The sequence below is a fragment of the Acipenser ruthenus genome, chromosome 3, assembly GCF_902713425.1.
Source record: "Acipenser ruthenus chromosome 3, fAciRut3.2 maternal haplotype, whole genome shotgun sequence".
Classification (NCBI taxonomy): domain Eukaryota; kingdom Metazoa; phylum Chordata; class Actinopteri; order Acipenseriformes; family Acipenseridae; genus Acipenser; species Acipenser ruthenus.
Genome location: NC_081191.1, coordinates 418,287 through 435,514, shown reverse-complemented (window position 1 = coordinate 435,514; position 17,228 = coordinate 418,287). Strand labels below are relative to the sequence as shown.

Here is a 17,228-nt window from a genome sequence, read left to right as displayed (position 1 = left end):
CAGAAAAAACTCAGAAAGAAAGAAAATATCTCCATTTTTAAAAGGAACATGTTTTATTTTAAACAACACAATTGCCTGATATTTTCGGTAGTTGTGGAGGGGATTATGATGGTGTGTGGGGGTTACAATTAGGTTTTATAATATATGTATCGTAGCAGCTGGCACTTTGATATATATATATATATATATATATATATATATATATATATATATATATATATATATAATAATCAAATATATATATATATATATATATATATATATATATATATATATATATATATATATATATATATATATATATATATATATATATATATAATCAAGCATTAATTCGCATAAATAACAGTCACTCACTTTATATTAACAATCTTTTGTATTGTTATTAAAACAATACCGGCATACCCTGGCGCTGCAACGCAGCATCGCCGCAATGTATTCAGTACTGAGTGGGCTCCACAAATGGCGCCTGTAATGGAGTACCGAAATGCATCACGGGATTGACTGTCCTATCCTTCTTTATATCGTCACACCATGCACATGCGCAGTAGCGCCACAGCCCCAGCCAAAGCCGCAAGCACATGCGCAGTAGCTCACGAGTATCTGTCCTGTGCACTGATCGTAAACGACTGGATGATTGATAATAAAATAAGCCAATCACCTGAAAGAAGTTCTTCACGTGACCAAATAAACAGTATAGCCAATCAGGTTCATGAGTGTTACGAGACGTCTACGCGGAAAAAGCAAATATCGAAAGCACTGTGTTGAGGTTAGTGCTATTTACTGTTTTTAACCGGGTTTGTTTTCTTGCTGCGGATTGTATAGTCGTAGGTTACATTACACTTAACGTCTTAAATCTGATGTTGAAACAAACACAATTCTGCCAGGTTTGTCATGTTTACGCTTTATTAATGAGGTTGACATTGTACATGGAATGAAAAGTGACGATTTTAATAACATTATAAACGTATTTACAAGACCGGTAGTAGAATATAATGCAATGGAAATGAGCAGCGAGCTGTTTCATCGCGCTCACGCCGAATGGCTTCACAAGCGCGCCCCCCACCCAACCAAAAAAAAGAAAAAATAAGACCGCTGAAGAACAATAGGGTCAGGGTAGGGAACGCCATGTTAGTGCAGCCCATTTCCTTCAGGGACACACGCACACAAACACACACGTCTGTATATGTGTATATGTGTGTGTGTGTATATATATATATATATATATATATAAGCATCTGTGACCGTTTTTTCAAAACTTTTAATCTGGATAACAGTGATCCGGATTTTGTAATCTGATATTTTGTGATCGAGATCTCTTTTAGTACTGCATTTTGTAATCGTCATTATTTATAATCCAGGAGTGACATTTCCTTGAAGGTTATGGTAAAAGTATTCTTCTTGACGTTTTTTTGCAGACTTTTGCAGACCCTAGTGACTTTTATCCACGGATATGTATATTACAGGACTTCTGAGTTTATTGATGACAATTAACTTGTTTTGTCAACATGGAAATATTCTAGGGAACGCTTTTATTTTGATGTTTGTATTATTTATATTAAGCGATTTATTGATCTTTTAAAATAGACTAGTCGCACGCATCGACTATAGAAAGTCTACACCCTCTTTAACTTTTTTCATATTTGGTTGTGTCAGTGCCTCAGAGTTTCATGCATTTAAATGAGGATTTTTTTCCACTTATCTACACACCATATTCCACACTTAAGGGGGAAAAAAGTTATATATTATAAATACAAAACTGAAAGATCATAATTGGTTAAGTCCCCCCCCCCCCCCCCCCCCCCCCCCCCCCCCGAGTTAGGCTGTAAGGCAACAAAAGGTGAACATTTTGAAAGGGGGTGTAGACTTTCTGTAGGCACTATATATTTACAGGACATCCCAGTTTAATGACTATTAACTTGTTTTGTCAACATGGAAATATACGCATTTAATGTGACGTCTATATCGTTTATATTTAAACGATTTATTTCTGTTTTAAAATTGAACATTTGCATGCTAAAAATATCTTTTTTATGTAATAATAAATATATTAAAAAGGTCTAGTATGCGTGGGATTTGAAACTATAACCCTCAGTTTGAAGGCGTGCTGTGTTATACTCTAACGGGAGGTTATATAATAATAATAAGGGGGTGCATGAGAATTCAACACAGTCTCCCTGAGTAATACTTCCTATTATTATTATTATTATTATTATTATTATTGAATAATTGAACCCACGACGCTCCAGTCAAGAGTCCAGAGCCCTAACCACTACTCCACACCGCTGCCCTAAACATGAAAATGTTACAATATACAAAATGAATGGAACAAGTTTATTGTGATAGTTTGATAATACATCAGGATTAAAATGTAATCTCCACGCAATTAAACAATTAAACACATTTAATATGATTTGAATACATGTTGGTGTGATGCTCTCCTTATAGAATCTCCACGCACTTAAACAATTTAACACCAACTCCAATGTGGAATTTGGAACGCATTTAGTTGCCATAAAATTCAAACCCAAATGTTACAAAATGAATCTTTGCCTTTTGAGAACGTAACACAGGAGCAAGCATTTATTGCATTGTGATACAACTGGGTAATATTTGAGCCTCCCGAATCGTGGTGTTGGATAAACACTAGCCCCAGATTGAACCATTCGCAGACCAGCACTCCTAGTCTCGACACTGGCCCCAGATTGAACCATGTCCATTCGCAGACCAGCACTCCTAGTCTCGACACTGGCCCCAGATTGAACCATGTCCATTCGCAGACCAGCACTCCTAGTCTCGACACTGGCCCCAGATTGAACCATGTCCATTCGCAGACCAGCACTCCTAGTCTCGGGAATCAGTAGCCAACTCTACTTGTTGTGTTTTCTTTCTCCCCTCACTCAATCCTGGTTAAGACCGAGACTAAACTGTGGAGTTTTATGATCCACCCACTGTGATTATGCCCTGTCTGACCTCCCTGCAAATAGAGAAGTGCTTATTCAGCTTTGAAGAAATGTGTTTGTTGCGAATCAGAATGTGGGGTATGGAGGCATCTGTCTATCTGCATGTCAAACTTACATTTTTTTGCATACAGTCCTGTGTAGTCATGGTCAGCTCCTTCTTGTACTAGCGATACTGTAGCGCTCATTTTCTCTTTACAGCCGTGGAGGTGGAGGAGTGTTACCCACATGCTTGTGTATTATATTAAATTAACATCTGGTGCCACCTCATGTCGGCACAATTAACAATAATCCATTTCAATGGTCTAAGCAGTTGGTGGATCTGAAAACTGCCAGCCTTTATAGCATTTATCCTGCTCTTATTTTTGTCAAGGTGTTTTAATTGAAATAGTATACAAATGCAGTAAAAAAAGGTTTGTAACAGATCCGTGTGTTTAAAAGCTTTGGTTGCTACAACGTTAAGGAGAATTTCATTTTAACTTGAAATATCCTGTTATTCTTTACAGCAGTTGAAGCTGAAGACTGAATTAGGAAAGACTTGATGGAAAACCCATGTGAATCCCAGCGTGTTGCTGGCACCAGCCAGACAGGACCTGCAGAATGTGTAGAAGAGGCTCCCTCTAGTGGTTCTGCCAGACCAGGAGCCACTCAAAAAAGGAAAAGGAACTCAACATCCAAAGAGACTGGTAAGAGGGCAAAGGTGAAAGGAAAGTCTGAGCCAGCACCCAAAGGGAAGAAGAAGAAAGCGCGCAAGACCGCCAAGTGGAACGCTCCGAGATACACTATCCAAGAAACCGACAATGACATGCTGCTGCTCATCTCTGACGTGGACCAGTATGAAGTGCAGAGGAGGACTAAGAGGAGAGCCAGGAAAGTGACAAAAACAGCCCCCAGGAGCAGTACCAAGCGTGCCACAGCTCCAAAAACAACTGTGAAGGCAGAAAGGAAGCGGGACAGTCCGCCCTCTGCAGGCTTGGTGGGAGTGAAACTGGAGGAACAGGCATATGGAAGCTGGGGATTAAGACTTCCAGCTGAGATCCTGGTGAGGATTTTCCAGGTGGTGATCAGTCGAGATGGGGCTGTACCCTTTTTGTGCAGGTGAGAGTCATTGGCTCACATTCAGAAAGGTGTAGGTCTAAGAGGGAGTCTACTCTGCATTTCTTTCACTGCACATCCACTCGCTCTAGACAGTCATTTCAACCAGAAGTCTTTTGTCATGTCTTTCAAAGACATTGATTTCTTTCTGAAAAACTTTGAACTATTGCAAATTTGTATTTAGTACTCCTGTTTTATTATAATTGAGGGTTTAAAGTCATGGATGAGCCAATAAACGGTAACAAGTTCTGATGTCTTCTGTGCTGAATATGTACACTAGCTGTCGGTTTTTGGCAATGTTCTTTTGTGGCAGCGTTCACAGTGAGAGTGGAGTGTTGTTTTTCTAGATTTTTTAAATCACTGTAACACCATCTTACTATGCCTTTGTAGGTTTTGGAAATGGGGTAGGCCAGTGCCAGTTTGATTTGACATTGTTCCATGGGTCAAAATGCATCACATTTCAGGGTTAAATGGAAGTCCTCCTCTTACTGAGACAGAAATACACTTAGCATCTTGTGTTGTGTAATGCTGTTGAAAGTCTCATGTTAGTAAATGCTTATCGCACAGTATTTTAATTCAAAGGTACACTACTTCTCTTAGCTATTAGTAGTTATAACCTCTCTTAGAAACTTGAATTGATTTGGAGTTAAGAATTAGATCTTTTACTAGACATGTTTTGTTGTCATTGAAATTCCTATAACTGAAGCTTTTGATAGTGATGATCTCATTGCGTAATAGTATATAGTTGAACCACTGCAGGCACATACAGGGTGTTCTCAAAATCCCATAACAAGTGCAAGGTAAGAGTGAAATGTGATTATGATGATGCGGTTATGATGAAACTTGAAGAAGACATCTTGATCTGATCGTCACCAGCATGGATTTTGACAACGTGTTTGTTTGCTTAGCCAGTCCAAGACCAAACGCACCTTGATAGTTTGGTCCAACTGCCCCTGTTCATTCCTAATCGTCCGTCTTTGAAACTTTTGTAAACTTCAGAAGCATAGCAACCAGCTGCCTTTCCCCCTCGTTTGTATCGCCCCCTGCAGGGTCTCTCGGGTGTGCCGGCTGTGGCACGGTGCTGCCTCCAGCCCCGTTCTGTGGCGCAGCACAACACTTGGTTTCTGCTGGACTGAACCAGGCAAGCAGCAGTTGCTAAAAACACAAGTGAAGATCCAGAACACTGTGAGCTGGCTGGCCCAGAACAGGTTGGTGTTGAGCAGAGACACAGTGTATCATGTGAGGTCATTCATTTCACAGAACAGGCTGGTGTTGAGCAGAGACACGGTGTATCATGTGTTGTCATTCATTTCACAGAACAGGTGGTTGTTGAGCACAGACATGGTGTATCATGTGTATCATTCATTTCACAGAACAGGTGGTTGTTGAGCAGAGACATGGTGTAGCATGTGTATCATTCATTTCACAGAACAGGTGGTTGTTGAGCACAGACATGGTGTATCATGTGTATCATTCATTTCTTCATCTTGTAAAGCGCTTTGTGATGGTGGTCCACTATGAAAGGCGCTATATAAAATAGATTGATTGATTAATCGATCATTCATTTCACAGAACACATTTCTTTAGTGCAGGGTCGTACAACTTGTGATATCTCTTTGTGGTACATTTTAAATGGTGAACGTTTTATATGGCTTGATAAATAAGTTATTGCTGTAAACAAATATATAAAAAATAACTTGTTGTCCAACCCAAGTTAGAGCAGAAGTTCTGACATTCACTTGTATTTTAAGGTTTTCTCAACTCAGAGAGTTTGCCCTATGCCACTGGAAGCATCTTGTGAACTATACTGTACAGGTAGGTTGGAACAGATCCTTTCTGTTGCATCTAACCCATCCTCTCAGTCCCTGTGAAACTCGAGGGTTGACATTGTGATAATGCTACTTTTTCAGGGGCAGCACCCTTCTCTTCTACAGCAGGGTGGGACTAAAGTGGGTTAGCACTTTGCAGCATTCTCATGTAAAGCACGCTCATTCTAACCCATGCAAGGCTGGATGAAATTCTGAGCTGGTCTTTCACCATCGAGCAGATAGCATCTAAATGATGGAAGTTAGTGCAATGCTTGCCCTGCTGTTTCTCTGGTCTTGATGGAGACCTTCAGTAATGATTTCATGTTACTAACTGGATTGTTGTTTTGTGATATGAATACACTGACACTGTTATCAAAGTATACATGCTGCTAACATTTTTCATTTTAGACAATTTCTCAGTTCTGCCCGCATCTCACTTCGCTCAAACTGCAGGACTGTGCAGGTGTGACATCAGAGGCTTTTCTGAGCCTTGCCAGTGGCTGCACCCAGCTGGCAAGCCTGAATCTGCAGCATTCACAGGTATGTACCTCATAAGGTGCAGATCTTTTTCCTGGGGACCTAGGCGTTGATGCTGATTTCTACTGTATATTACCATGCATTTGTAGAATATTCCTGAATTCAGTCTACATTCAACTTGTAGTATTCCATATTGTATTTATTTTCAAAGTGACCTGGGATATTACTCATTCCTAAGGGGGTCCCAGGGCAAGAGGCAGCAAGTTTAAGCCAAATGCATTACACAATACGAAACACAAGAATTAAAAAAACAGTTAAAATCAAGCCATGGATAGAGCCTTTACAGCTGTGTGTGCTTTTAGGGTGTGGTTTATGTTACATCATTTTCAAAAAAGTTGTCAAACTGCTTTGGTTGCAAAACCTTGCAGTGATCTAAACAGTTATTTAAATACAGCAGACAGTATTTTATTGAATTTAGTGATTAATTAGGGGACAATAAGCACGATTAATATAGATGAATGGGGATAGAAGTTAGATCATGTTGCATATTTTTTCATCAAATTAAATTAGGTGTTCCAAAAAAAAAGGAACGTTCTACTCCATACAGATCAGTTTCACATTGTACTCTACAGATCAGTTTCACATTGTACTCCATACAGATCAGTTTCACATTGTACTCTACAGATCAGTTTCACATTGTACTCCATACAGATCAGTTTCACATTCTACTCCATACAGATCAGTTTCACATTGTACTCCATACAGATCAGTTTCACATTGTACTCCATACAGATCAGTTTCACATTGTACTCCATACAGATCAGTTTCACATTGTACTCCATACAGATCAGTTTCACATTGTACTCCATACAGATCAGTTTCACATTGTACTCCATACAGATCAGTTTCACATTGTACTCCATACAGATCAGTTTCACATTGTACTCCATACAGATCTGTTTCACATTGTGCTCCATACAGATCCGTTTCACATTGTGCTCTACAGATCCGTTTCACATTGTGCTCTACAGATCAGTTTCACATTGTACTCCATACAGATCACAGTTTCACATTGTACTCCTACAGATCACAAAGTTTCTCCTCATACCCAGACAGTGTTTCACATATAGTGATACCTCTTTGAGTGTTAGTTATTATTCTCCTATTGTGACCAATTCATTTCAACATTTTAACCAGTCACATGTTCAGCTTTTAACACAGTAAGTGTGTGGCACAGATGCATACCTTTCAACCAGCAAGTGTGTGTTATTATACGAGTCTGTTCGTGCTGGATACTTCCAATATTTGATATTCATGCAAATCTTGTACAAAATCAAACTGTCTGCTCAGGCATTTAGTTAAGAAAGAGCAAGTGAAAGAGGTGCTTTCTGTAGAGTAAGAATGAAACCTGGCCACGTTGCTACCTGTTTTCAGTTCTGTTTGTACTCTCTCTCTTCATAGGTGCATGTTCCAGACCTGATATCTTTTTTGGAAACGTACGGCAGTCGCATCAAGCAGCTTCTCATCACCTTTAACAGCAGAGTAATGGCATTGATTAATGCAATTTCAGTACGTTGTATTAATCCAGTTATTCCAGTTTTATACACGACAGGCAGTTTAGAGTTGGTACCAAATGAACTGCATTAAAAGTTTAAGCACTCTAAACAAGACTTTTCTGGAGTTACCAAAAGGGTGAGGGGATAGTTATTGTATAGGGGTGGGTATTGGGACTGAGGATCTGTATTGCAATATATTGCAGTAATGAAGACAATATTGTGATATGTATTCAATACATATTGGAAGTCAATGCTGAATGATGCTGATGTTGAATTTTTGCTACCAAAATCAATCTAGATATAAAGTGTGCTTGTTGTCATGTGTATGGAATTTAAAGTATTAGAATATAATAAGACAAATTAAACTCTCATATGAAATGCCCAGTAACTTGTTTTTGTTGGATCCTCTGAAGTATGTGCATGGTAAGTATGTTATAAACTATGTATTTATGTATCTGCTTTGCTCGGTTTTTTTTCTCACAACTTACAGTACCAGAACAGTTTTTTTTTTGTTTGTTTTTTTGTTTTTTCTCTCGGATGAGATCAACTGCGGTGGGGGGGGGGGGGGGGGGGTCGAGATACTCACAATCTAATGTAAAATGACATTGTCTAACTGTTGGCAGATAGTCTTTAAAATAAATGTAAAAACAATTAATTTCACCGATACAGTTCTTAAATTGGTGACAAATAAAAAATAAGTGAGCATTTGTGTGATTCGTAATTGTATTGGATGCAGAGCTCTAGAATAAAGGGGCGTGGGGAGAAGACACGTGATATACTATACAGGGCATCACTATGATTGAAGACAGGGAGCATGTGATATACTATACAGGGCATCACTGTGATTGAAGACAGGGAGGATGTGATATACTATACAGGGCATCACTGTGATTGAAGACAGGGAGCATGTGATATACTATACAGGGCATCACTGTGATTGAAGACAGGGAGGATGTGATATACTATACAGGGCATCACTGTGATTGAAGACAGGGAGCATGTGATAAACTATACAGGGAATCATGATGATTGAAGACAGGGAGGATGTGATATACTATACAGGGCATCACTGTGATTGAAGACAGGGAGGATGTGATATACTATACAGGGCATCACTGTGATTGAAGACAGGGAGCATGTGATATACTATACAGGGCATCACTGTGATTGAAGACAGGGAGGATGTGATATACTATACAGGGCATCACTGTGATTGAAGACAGGGAGCATGTGATATACTATACAGGGCATCACTGTGATTGAAGACAGGGAGGATGTGATATACTATACAGGGCATCACTGTGATTGAAGACAGGGAGCATGTGATATACTATACAGGGAATCATGATGATTGAAGACAGGGAGGATGTGATATACTATACAGGGCATCACTGTGATTGAAGACAGGGAGGATGTGATATACTATACAGGGCATCACTGTGATTGAAGACAGGGAGGATGTGATATACTATACAGGGCATCACTGTGATTGAAGACAGGGAGCATGTGATATACTATACAGGGAATCATGATGATTGAAGACAGGGAGCATGTGATATACTATACAGGGAATCATGATGATTGAAGACAGGGAGGATGTGATATACTATACAGGGCATCACTGTGATTGAAGACAGGGAGGATGTGATATACTATACAGGGCATCACTGTGATTGAAGACAGGGAGGATGTGATGTACTATACAGGGCATCACTGTGATTGAAGACAGGAAGCATGTGATATACTATACAGGGCATCACTGTGATTGAAGACAGGGAGCATGTGATATACTGTACAGGGCATCACTGTGATTGAAGACAGGGAGGATGTGATATACTATACAGGGCATCACTGTGATTGAAGACAGGGAGCATGTGATATACTATACAGGGAATCATGATGATTGAAGACAGGGAGCATGTGATATACTATACAGGGAATCATGATGATTGAAGACAGGGAGGATGTGATATACTATACAGGGCATCACTGTGATTGAAGACAGGGAGGATGTGATATACTATACAGGGCATCACTGTGATTGAAGACAGGGAGGATGTGATATACTATACAGGGCATCACTGTGATTGAAGACAGGAAGCATGTGATATACTATACAGGGCATCACTGTGATTGAAGACAGGGAGGATGTGATATACTATACAGGGCATCACTGTGATTGAAGACAGGGAGCATGTGATATACTGTACAGGGCATCACTGTGATTGAAGACAGGGAGGATGTGATATACTATACAGGGCATCACTGTGATTGAAGACAGGGAGGATGTGATATACTATACAGGGCATCACTGTGATTGAAGACAGGGAGGATGTGATATACTATACAGGGCATCACTGTGATTGAAGACAGGGAGGATGTGATATACTATACAGGGCATCACTGTGATTGAAGACAGGGAGGATGTGATATACTATACAGGGCATCACTGTGATTGAAGACTGGGAGGATGTGATATACTATACAGGGCATCACTGTGATTGAAGACAGGGAGGATGTGATATACTATACAGGGCATCACTGTGATTGAAGACAGGGAGGATGTGATATACTATACAGGGCATCACTGTGATTGAAGACAGGGAGCATGTGATATACTATACAGGGCATCACTGTGATTGAAGACAGGGAGCATGTGATCTACTATACAGGGCATCACTGTGATTGAAGACAGGGAGCATGTGATCTACTATACAGGGCATCACTGTGATTGAAGACAGGGAGCATGTGATATACTATACAGGGCATCATGATGATTGAAGACAGGGAGGATGTGATATACTATACAGGGCATCACTGTGATTGAAGACAGGGAGGATGTGATATACTATACAGGGCATCACTGTGATTGAAGACAGGGAGGATGTGATATACTATACAGGGCATCACTGTGATTGAAGACAGGGAGCATGTGATATACTATACAGGGAATCATGATGATTGAAGACAGGGAGCATGTGATATACTATACAGGGAATCATGATGATTGAAGACAGGGAGCATGTGATATACTATACAGGGCATCACTGTGATTGAAGACAGGGAGCATGTGATATACTATACAGGGTATCACTGTGATTGAAGACAGGGAGCATGTGATCTACTATACAGGGCATCACTGTGATTGAAGACAGGGAGCATGTGATATACTATACAGGGCATCACTGTGATTGAAGACAGGGAGCATGTGATATACTATACAGGGCATCACTGTGATTGAAGACAGGGAGCATGTGATATACTATACAGGGCATCACTGTGATTGAAGACAGGGAGCATGTGATATACTATACAGGGCATCACTGTGATTGAAGTGCTGCGCTGGAGATGACATCATAATCGAAAGGAATAGAAAAAAAAAGCACAATATTTATTGTTTACTGTTTGTTTTGCCGTCAGGCACGGGACACAAAAATATCATTAAGCAAACTGTCAGCACCTGGATTATAATTGTCTGTCTGTTCACTGATCACTATCAACCACTTTGCCACAGTAACATATATATATATTCTTTTTTTTAGAAAGGATGCTGTCCTGAACTACAGCTGCTGGAGATAGACAATAAATTTGTAAGAGACTCTCATCAGCTTACACTCTGCATAGAAACACTACAAACTGGCTGTCCAAAACTGCAGGTAGGAGTAACATAAAAGCTATAGATGAGCAAAAAAGAAAAGTGGCATGAAAAGAATAAAATGACATTGTAATGTTTTGTATCCCAGGTACTACCTTTTATATTCTATGTACACGTTTAATTCATATTCACTTCTGTGCTTTATCTAAACTGAGCTCTCCAAGTAAAGCATTTCTTCATAGATCGGAGACCTCCACTCTAAAGCCCTGTGTGCTGTCCCTCCACCTGCAGGTCCTCCGTCTCTTGAATCAGACCTGGTTGCCCAAGGTGGTCCGCGGGGCTACTGTCTTCCAGTCAGGGTTTCCCCAGCTTGAAGAGCTGTGCCTGGCCACTTCCTCCTCCTCGTCTGTGGAAGAGCAGGTTCTGCACAGGCTGCTCCATGGCTCTCCCCGCCTGCGAGTCCTGGACCTGCGAGGCTGTTACCGGGTCACCCCTGCGGGCCTCGCCACGCTGCCCTGCAAAGGTGGGTGCGGTGTGGCATCAGAGTTACAAAGGACCCCCGGGGCCACCCTAGGGGTTATTTTAAAGTAATTGTAGCAAACAAAAGAATTCAATAAATCTTCCCCATTTTGAACCTCCTGTTTAGCTGTATAGGTCTCGCATGCAGTTTTTAAAGAAGCAAATTGAATAGCAAATCATGTATTTTCATTTTAAAACAGACATCTGATGATAGACCAAGTTCCCAGTTTGCAATGTATAACGAGGCCATTACGATGTACAAATAACACAATAAAACATGTGTTCATGTGGTCCAGTGGTTAAAGAAAGGGACTTGATCAGGAGGTTCCTGGCTTAGCCACTGACCCAGTGTGTGTGTGTGTGTGTGACCCTGAGCAAGTCACTTAACCTCCTTCTGCTCCATCCTCCAGATGAGATGTAAAACAAACAAGGTCCTATTGGAAATGACTCTGCAAAAGAGTCTGCTAAATGACATTATTATTATTATTATTATTAATGTGTGGCTCAGACTTAATCAGCAGCATACAGAGATATACAAACAGAATAAATAAGACATATCTATATATTAATGTGGACTGAAGGAGTAGCATTGGCAGCAGGTAGTGAGTCATTCCTCAGTACAGTCTTTAAAACCAGAGAAGGAAAGATGATGATACACTGATATGCAAAAGAGAATTCCTCTGTATGCATTTGAACCCTTGAACAGAATCGTGAGCCAGTGCGAGTGCTCTCTACCAGAGCAAGCCTTTAGAAACCTTACACAAAACAGTAGCAATGAAAAAGCCTGGTTCACAGGTGAGAGCCAGCCTGGTAGTATGTACACGTGACAGTGATGTGTCAAAGGGGAGCAAAGGGGACTGCTTACAAGCAAACTGATACATATAAATCCCCATAATCTGAAACAGTCACTAACGTTAGCATGTCAGACGGGGGAAAGTCTTCTTCTTCCTAAAAAGAAAACCTAATTTAGGACCCAATTTTAAAACCATTTTATCAATATGATAATTAAAAGTAAAATGCTCCTCCATATACCTGGATATTTGTAAAAGGAAAGTTTCTCTGGTAACTCTCCATGCAATACAACAATAACCCAGGACAGATTTCTAATCTTCCTCCTATTGGAACAGAACAGCATTGTTTTTGTCTTGGAGTAATAATCTGTCCTGAAATCACCTGTGCTGTACAAGATTCAACTCCCCAGTAATGTTGTTGAAGCTGACACCCTGGGATCCTTCAAGAAGCTGCTTGATGAGATTCTGGGATCAATAAGCTACTAACAACCAAACGAGCAAGATGGGCTGAATGGCCTCCTCTCGTTTGTAAACTTTCTTATGATTAAATACAGCCTGCAAATCTCTCTGTATGGAATGTCTTGCTGTACCCAGAATAGTTTCATTTGCATATAAATGTACATTAATATGACCCATATCCGATCCCAGCATGTGGAAGTTGTACCTCTTTGGATGATGAGTGACAGTAGCTAACAAAATAATTCAACAAATCTGCCCTGTTTTGCTTTAGCATTGTGGAGTTTTGAAAGGAACACATGCTGCATTATAAACGCTGTTTAGAAAGTTTCCATTCTGTTACACTTGCACTTCCTCAGACACGTGGTCAGCATAAAGCAAGGCTTGCAGGAAGATTTCTTCAACCCAGAATCCTATTTTAAAATAACTTTAAAAACAGCACGTTTCAGACGTGTAATAAACGGAAGTGCACAAAAGGAATTATTTTGTCCACTGCAATTTCAGATATTTCAATGACAATGCTAGCAGTTAAACTGGTGCCGTTTCCAGGCGTTTCACGTGTTGTAATTAAATCTGTATTTACTTTCTTGAGCTTTTCACTAGTCCTAGTACAGTTACACTGCACCAATGAGCCCCAAATAGCTGCTGTAGTCTTTTAAACACTGTGAATGTAGAAGCCTTTTGGCGACTTTCACATGATTTGATTGGCTCATGTAATGCTGAAATTTGCATACCCCGATTACCCATGTGTTCTAATTGAAACTTAATCTAGACTATGTGACCAGGATGCAGCAGTTTATATGAAACTTGTATGTATCCTGAATAAACATTAAAAAAAGCAAAGAACAAGAAGTAAACCATAAAGGAGCCCATTAACAATGTGGATAACGCAAATATAAGGAAGGATTTAAAGCATCTTTGAAAACTTAACAAAACCCGCCCCTGGTTACAGAGCTGGAATGTCTGTATTTGGGGCTCTATTGCAGCAGCAACAACCTGACATTGCCTAAGGAAGGGAGCCACCTGCTGACAGGGAGGTGGAACTGCACCCTGCTGGAGCTGGATCTCAGAGGCCAGGCCTTCTCTGAGGAGGACCTGGAGATTGCCATGGCAAAGCTGACAGGGGGGGAAGGCAGCAGCCCACTGCGCTCTCTTAACCTAGAAGGGACCAAGGTTCCCCTCAGTGCACTCAGGTAGGAGAACATTTACATGTTTTATGGGTCACCTGTGCTTGTTTATGCACCTTTCTTTCAATACTTTAAATCTTTATTTCAAGTGAAGATCTTATTTGTCGTTTTGAAAAATACAGTGACTAATATTACTCCTGATAATGTCCCTCTCAGCCTACTCTGACCACATTGAAATGTCATGACCAAAGTACAATGCAATGTGTGGGCAAGGTCCTGCTGGTGTCTGATTAAATAAATACCACGCTTTAATCCGGTTTCCACCTCACTTAATATCACTTTGGGAAATAAAAGCTTACCAGTAGAAGATGTATATGTTGTAAGTTGCTGCATGTTAATAACATGTTCCCATTCTAAACTGTGGTTGCACAATATAACATACAGAACACTGCGATGTGCATCTTCAAGGCTTTCTTCTGCTCTTGCTGATTGAAATGCACACAACTATATTATTATTATTATTATTATTATTATTTTTTATTTTTTATTTATTTATTTATTTTTTTTTATTTAGCAGATGCCTTTATCCAAGGCGACTTAGAGACTAGGGTGTGTGAACGATGCATCAACCGCAGAGTCACTTAAAATTACGTCTCAACCAAAAGATGGAGCAGGAGGTTAAGTGACTTGATCAGGGTCACATAATGAGTCAGTGGCTGACCTCCTGGTTACAAGCCCTTTTCTTTAACCACTGGACCACACAGCCTCCTATAACTATAATCATGCCAGGTTATAGGTGAGCTCCTGATAGTCTGCTCCTCTTATTGTTCAGGCAAACTAATGTCTATGTTTTTGTTTCAATCCGGAATGTCTTTTAAATCCCCTGCACATAATCTTCTCTGTTTTACTCTCTTAGCTTTATGTTGATTTACAGTCTGACACTGTGTCTCTTGAAATGAGTCCCGTCGCACTACACAGGGCACTGCTTGAGCCACTAGCATGCTTGCTCAGATAACTGCCTTTCACACAACTAAACACACCCGTCTGATTCGTCTCCTTCTCTTAGACTGGTTATCACCCTGTGCCCTCAGCTCACATACCTCAACCTAACATCCTGCCGATATCTTCCCCGTGGGCTGAAAAGGGTCTATCGAGGACAGGAAGACATCCAGCTGCTCTATGACAGGCTGATGAAAAGCACACAGGTAGATGTGGATGACTGAGTGATCTGCATTGAGGACAGTGGCAGGCAGTGACCCATTCATCCTGAAGTATGAAGAACTGAAGGAGGTCATTTAGGTGTAACAGCTGATGCAGCACGACGTTGGCTGGGCTTGAGGCTCGGGTGAACCCTCCTTCCAAGACTCCTGTTATCAAACTACTGGATTCTTTGCTTTAATTAAATAATTGGACGTTGACTAGGTGATTAGTTCAACATTTGGTAGATTACAAATATCAGTCCTGAGAAAACAAGAGCTATGTGGATATTCAGTAAGAAAAAAAATTGTAAAATCTGTTTGAACTTTGAGGACAATGAGACTGTATAGCCAGAACGTTTGTTATTGAATTTTGTTTCCCTCGGTGTTACTATAATTTGAAAGGAAATAAGAAGTAAATCAATAAAAAATTGAAAACTGATCATATATATATATTTATATATATATTTATATATATATATATATATATATATATATATATATATATATATATATACTGTGTGTGTGTGTGTGTGTGTATATGTATATGTATATGTATGTGTATATATATATATATATATATATATATATATATATATATATATATATATATATATATATACATACACACACACACTACCGGTCAAAAGTTTTAGAACACCCCCATTTTTCCAGTTTTTATTGAAATTTAAGCAGTTCAAGTCCAGTGAATAACCTGAAATGGTACAAAGGTAAGCGGTAAACTGCCAGAGGTTTAAAAAATAAAAGTTATACAAAAAGGCCTTTTTCAGGGAACAAGTAATGGGTTAACAACTTACAGCTGTTCTGCAGCAATGGAAGTAAATTAAGCCTTGAAAGTTGATGCTAACAATTCCTACAGGTGTCCCAACTTTTGTTGATTACTTACAAACCCTCTGTCTGTTTAAAAGCAGTGTTGGAACAGACTGTGTTACTACACCCTCTTAAGCATTATTTGGACAGTATTGTACTGCAGGAAGACAGAAAGACCATTATAACCCTTAAAAGTGTAGGTCTTTCCTTTAGAGAAATTGCAAAGAAAGCCAAGGTGTCAGTGAGTACAGTTTCCTACACCATCAAAAGGCACTTGGAAACTGGAGGAAACTCTGACAGGAAGAGGTCTGGCAGACCCAAAGCCACAACAGAATCAGAAGACAAATTTCTGAGAGTCAACAGCTTGCGTGATAGGCGGCTCACAGGACAACAGCTTCAAGCACAGCTTAACACTGGTCAAAGTAAGCAAGTCTCAGTTTCAACTGTGAAGAGAAGACTTCGATCTGCAGGTTTGACAGGTCGAGTGGCAGTAAGAAAGCCACTGCTAAGATGGCAAAATAAGAAAAAGAGGCTTGCCTGGACTACTGAAGACTGGAAGAAGGTCTTATGGACCGATGAATCAATATTTGAAATCTTCGGTTCATCACGCAGGGTTTTTGTACGCCGTCGAGTAGGCGAAAGGATGGTTCCTCGTGTGTGACACCAACTGTCAAACATGGAGGAGGAAGCGTGATGGTCTGGGGCTCTTCTGCTGGATCGCACAGAGTGAGTGGCACCCTGAACCAAAACTGCTACCACAGCATTTTGCAGCGCCATGCAGTACCCTCTGGTATACGCCTAGTTGGTCTGGGGTTCA

The 17,228-nt window shown here is 40.1% G+C and overlaps 1 protein-coding gene across 1 annotated transcript; it reads left to right on the top strand.

The window, feature by feature from the left end:
• Positions 1 to 644: 644 nt before the first annotated feature.
• fbxl6 (F-box and leucine-rich repeat protein 6) lies at positions 645 to 16,018 on the top strand. Its single transcript, XM_034059109.3, has 10 exons — positions 645 to 769; positions 3,467 to 4,058; positions 5,105 to 5,263; positions 5,807 to 5,870; positions 6,272 to 6,403; positions 7,802 to 7,909; positions 11,439 to 11,552; positions 11,783 to 12,014; positions 14,210 to 14,450; positions 15,451 to 16,018. Exons 2-10 carry the CDS (start codon positions 3,502 to 3,504, stop codon positions 15,605 to 15,607), a joined length of 1,764 nt encoding a protein of 587 aa, XP_033915000.3. The 5' UTR covers positions 645 to 769; positions 3,467 to 3,501; the 3' UTR covers positions 15,608 to 16,018.
• The last annotated feature ends 1,210 nt before the right edge of the window (positions 16,019 to 17,228 follow it).